The sequence below is a fragment of the Triticum aestivum genome, chromosome 1B, assembly GCF_018294505.1.
Source record: "Triticum aestivum cultivar Chinese Spring chromosome 1B, IWGSC CS RefSeq v2.1, whole genome shotgun sequence".
Classification (NCBI taxonomy): Eukaryota; Viridiplantae; Streptophyta; class Magnoliopsida; order Poales; family Poaceae; genus Triticum; species Triticum aestivum.
In genome coordinates, this window is record NC_057795.1 from 502,604,943 (window position 1) to 502,608,692 (window position 3,750).

The 3,750-nt window shown below is 52.6% G+C and overlaps 1 protein-coding gene across 1 annotated transcript; it reads right to left on the bottom strand.

Annotated features, from left to right (window-relative positions):
* Window positions 1-276: 276 nt before the first annotated feature.
* LOC123093356 (glucan endo-1,3-beta-glucosidase 14) lies at window positions 277-3,273 on the bottom strand. The gene is made up of 3 exons (XM_044515310.1): window positions 2,590-3,273; window positions 744-1,801; window positions 277-479 (listed from the first exon to the last, which is right to left on the bottom strand). The coding sequence occupies exons 1-3, from the start codon at window positions 2,708-2,710 to the stop codon at window positions 423-425; spliced, it is 1,236 nt and encodes a 411-aa protein (XP_044371245.1). The 5' UTR covers window positions 2,711-3,273; the 3' UTR covers window positions 277-422.
* Window positions 3,274-3,750: the final 477 nt, after the last annotated feature.

Sequence of the window (3,750 nt, forward strand, 5' to 3'; positions counted from 1 at the left end):
TAAAAAAACGTGTTTTTTATCCACAAAGAAAACTGGTTTCCCCCTTGAAAAAAGAACTAGAACAGCTGAATTACCGGAAATGCTACACCTACGAAATTTGTGTTACGTGTTTAACGTAATCAGCCAGCTGGTGGATTAGAATTGGAGGATTGGGAAGGAAGGGGCCTACCTTTTTGAAAATCAGGGGGAGAGAAGAGTTAGTTAGGAAGTTTACGTAGATGTTTTACGTAGGCTTACGTAGAGGCAACATTATCGGCTGAATTACAAACAGTGATATGGCCAAGAATCAAGATAAAATTACCTAGTGCGACAACAATGTACGGTCAGCGGATCTCATGTGCCATGCATGTTGGCACAAACTGAACTATCGGTTAGTGACCAATCACAATAGCTAAATGCCTAAATATACTTGTGGATGGTGATTACAAGAGAAATGCTGCAAGCAGGACAACCACCCCGACCGGAAAAGGCATCTGCAACTGCAACAGCAAAAAAAAAAGAAAAAAGAAAATTGTGAGCTTAGAAACAGCGACGGTGATGTACCTACAGTTCCTCTCAACCGCTCAAAGTACTTCGAGTGCAGTTTTTCCACCTTGTTAGGTTTTGTAAAGTTTTCTTTTTCGAGATCAATGTAGTTGAGAAAATAGTGTCTTTTTAGAACAGTTTTGGTCCCGACCCATTTGCAAGTGAAATTTGCATTCAAGCGTAAGTAAGATAATTTGGTCCAGAGCTTTCTTACTTACCGTCGGCTTGGAAGAAGCGGAGAACCCCGACGCCGTCGGCGACGACGGGCCGAACGACGCCCCGCCGAACCCGAGGTCGTACACCGACGTGCCGTTGGGGTAGAACAGCCCGTAGTTCCTCTCGGATGCCTGCCCGGTCTTCATGTTCTCGTTGAAGAGGGCGAAGACGAGCACGTCCACGGGCACATCCGGCCTGAGCGGCGTCCCCTGGCCCGCCGCGACCCTCTTCATCAGGTTCCCATTGTAGGTGGCGGCATTCTGTATAGTGGCGCCCACCTCGTCGGCGTCCCCCGCGGACGGCCACCCGGTCTCAGAGATCCGCACGGCGATGTCCTTGTGCCCCATGGCCTCCATGGCCGCGTACACGGCGTCGATCTGGGCGTAGAGCATGTTGTCGTAGGTGAGGTTGGTGCCGGGGTCATGCGCGCCGGGGTTGGGCTCGAACAGCACGTACGGCAGCGACACGCTCCCGGGGCTGGCCTTGTAGGCGAAGAACGGGTACGCGTTGATCAGGAACGGCGAGCCGACCTCGGCGAGGAAGTCCAGCAGCGGCCGCATGTACTGCGCGAGGTCCTCCCGGAACACGCCAGCCGACGGCGGGTAGCTGTTGGCGAGCACGTTGACGGACTGGGACGTCGACACGTTCACCTGGCCGTCGAGGCCCAGGTCCACCAGCGCCTGGTGCACGGCCTGCATGGCGGGGAGGAGGCTCTGCATGGCGGCCGCGTCGGTGCCGGAGAGCACCTCGTTGCCGAGGATGACGCAGGTGATGCGGGTGTCCGGGAGGAAGGGCTGGACGTTCTGCGCCACCCAGGCGCGCGCGTTGCGGGCGTCGGACATGTTGAGGAGATCCCCGTTACTGATGGTGAACTCGACGCCTGTGCCGGCGAAGGCCGTGAGGACGGCCGGGTCGGCGTCGTAGAGTTTGACCCTGTTGACGTTAAGCGACCGGAGGAGGCCGGACACCTGCGCCGGGTGCGGGAGGTTGTTCGCTATCTGGCCGTAGTTGATGCCGAACTTGAGTGGCGCCGTCGCCGCCGATACAATGCCATTGTTGGCTGCCGTCAGCGTAAGGTGCGGCGACACGTCCAAAAGAGAAGGTCAATATATGATTGGCAAGAAAATATCCACTGATGACAACATGAAAAGAAATTATATAGAAAACTAAATAAATTGGCTTGTAGTAATGCTTTCGGCTAAGAGGTCGTACTCGACCGAAAATTAATTCACAAAAATAGTGATACATGCAACACAACCAGATGAAAATTATCAAACGGAGTGTCAATATCGAATGTGCATGGTTTCAACAAGGGGTCACAGGGATCATGTAGAAAATTTATTGGTTCCACAGGACAACGTGGAAAACTCGCCGTCTTCCCTGTCAAAACACGTCGGACAGCCGACTGAAAATACGCTAAGCTGATCCTTGGAGAACGACCTCATACAAGAACTATCGCTAGCTACAATTCATCTTGAATAACATACCAAGACAGCTGTTTTGCATGATACGGTATATACGGTCAACTCGCCTCGTTTTCTCCATGCTTGTGTTTGCAAACTTGTATTCCCTCCATCTCATAATGTAGGAGATTTTTTTGACACTAGTGTAGTGTCAAAAACATTATGAAACGGAGAGAGTATTAATTAAAGGTTTACTAAAGCAGCGTCAATTAATTTGAATTGAAGGGAGTATATGTTTTTCGCATCAATGTTCAAAACTAGAAACACAAAATTCGAGGAACAGCTTTTAATTATTTAAAAAAAAGCTGTACCATGCAATCACATGCAGTTAATCACGCGCGAAAGATGGAAGGGAAGCGAGAGACGGAGGCATCGCCGGCCGTACCTGAGAGGAGCGAGAGCAGGAGGCAGAGCAGAAGCGAGGAAGAAGACGAGTCGAAGAAGAAGAAGCGACGGGCGGCAGCGATCATCCTACTCTCCATTGGCGCGTCGTCCCTTGCTCGCATCTCTCTTTCTCTCCTTGGCGTCTGCTCTCTCCTTCAGAGCGACACGGAAGGAGGAAGGGAAGGAAGGCGTCCCTCCGGCGGCCCCTGTTTCCCCGCGCGTTTATATGGGAGCAGGTGCAGGCTCGGGGCGGCAGGTCAGATTACGCACGCGACGTACTATCCTCCTGCAAGCGCTAGCTTCCAAAGTCCAAATCGCGATAGGCCAACGAAACATCCATCTCTCAGACGGCCACTCCTTCCCAAACGACTACTAGCCAGGCAAGGTAAGGTTATAGACGGGCAAAATCCAGTTTTTCTCTTTCAACACAAATATGCTCCCAGTGATGTCTGAATATTTTCCAAGTGCAAAAACTACCCTAACTAAGTAAGGAGCATGTGAAAACTGCCGTTCATACTGCGGCCGCTCGTATAAGGCGGGACGTCGATCGTACTGCAGTCTGCAGCCTCGCTGGAGCTGGCGACACAAACAAGTCGGCCGGTGAAAGTCGCTGAACAGTATTAAAACTTGCGCGTCAGCACGTCACACCAGATAGGGAGCTGGGAGCTTCATGGCCCCAGAAGGTAGGAGAGATCGGTCGTCAGGGAGACTACAGTTTTGGAACCAAATCGGCCTAACCATCTTTTCATATTGAGTTTGATCACTTGCCTCTTGCAGAAAGTTCAGAGCCGGAATAGTGGCGTGGTTTCCTTGGATGAGAACGCCATACATGAAAAGGTTAGTTAAATGGGCAGTACTCTGCGCCGGCGCACCGGCGGAACGTTTCGGCCGGTCAAACCAGAGCCGCTCGATCTGGACGCACGTTACCGTCAGATCTGCCCCACATCTCCTATCGTCATCCTCCCCCACGGGAAAAAAGAAGAGGAAAAAAGCAAGCGCCGCCGCCGCTCGCGGGATCCCGCACGCTGGCCCACGCTGCTCTGGCTTGGACCACCGTTGGCCCTGCTCGTCCCCGGCGCTCGCAGCCTCACCGCCGCCGGCGAACCAAAACACCACCTGCCTTCACCGTCGACGCAGAAGCGAAAAATGCTGGTTCCAGCAA

Coding starts and splice junctions, on each gene's coding strand:
- LOC123093356 (XM_044515310.1), bottom strand. CDS start 2,710: ATGCGAGCAAGGGACGACGCGCCAATGGAGAGTAGGATGATCGCTGCC. Junction 1,802..2,589: donor CCTGCTCTCGCTCCTCTCAG/GTACGGCCGGCG, acceptor CGCTGACGGCAG/CCAACAATGGCATTGTATCG. Junction 480..743: donor CCGCTTCTTCCAAGCCGACG/GTAAGTAAGAAA, acceptor TTGCTGTTGCAG/TTGCAGATGCCTTTTCCGGT.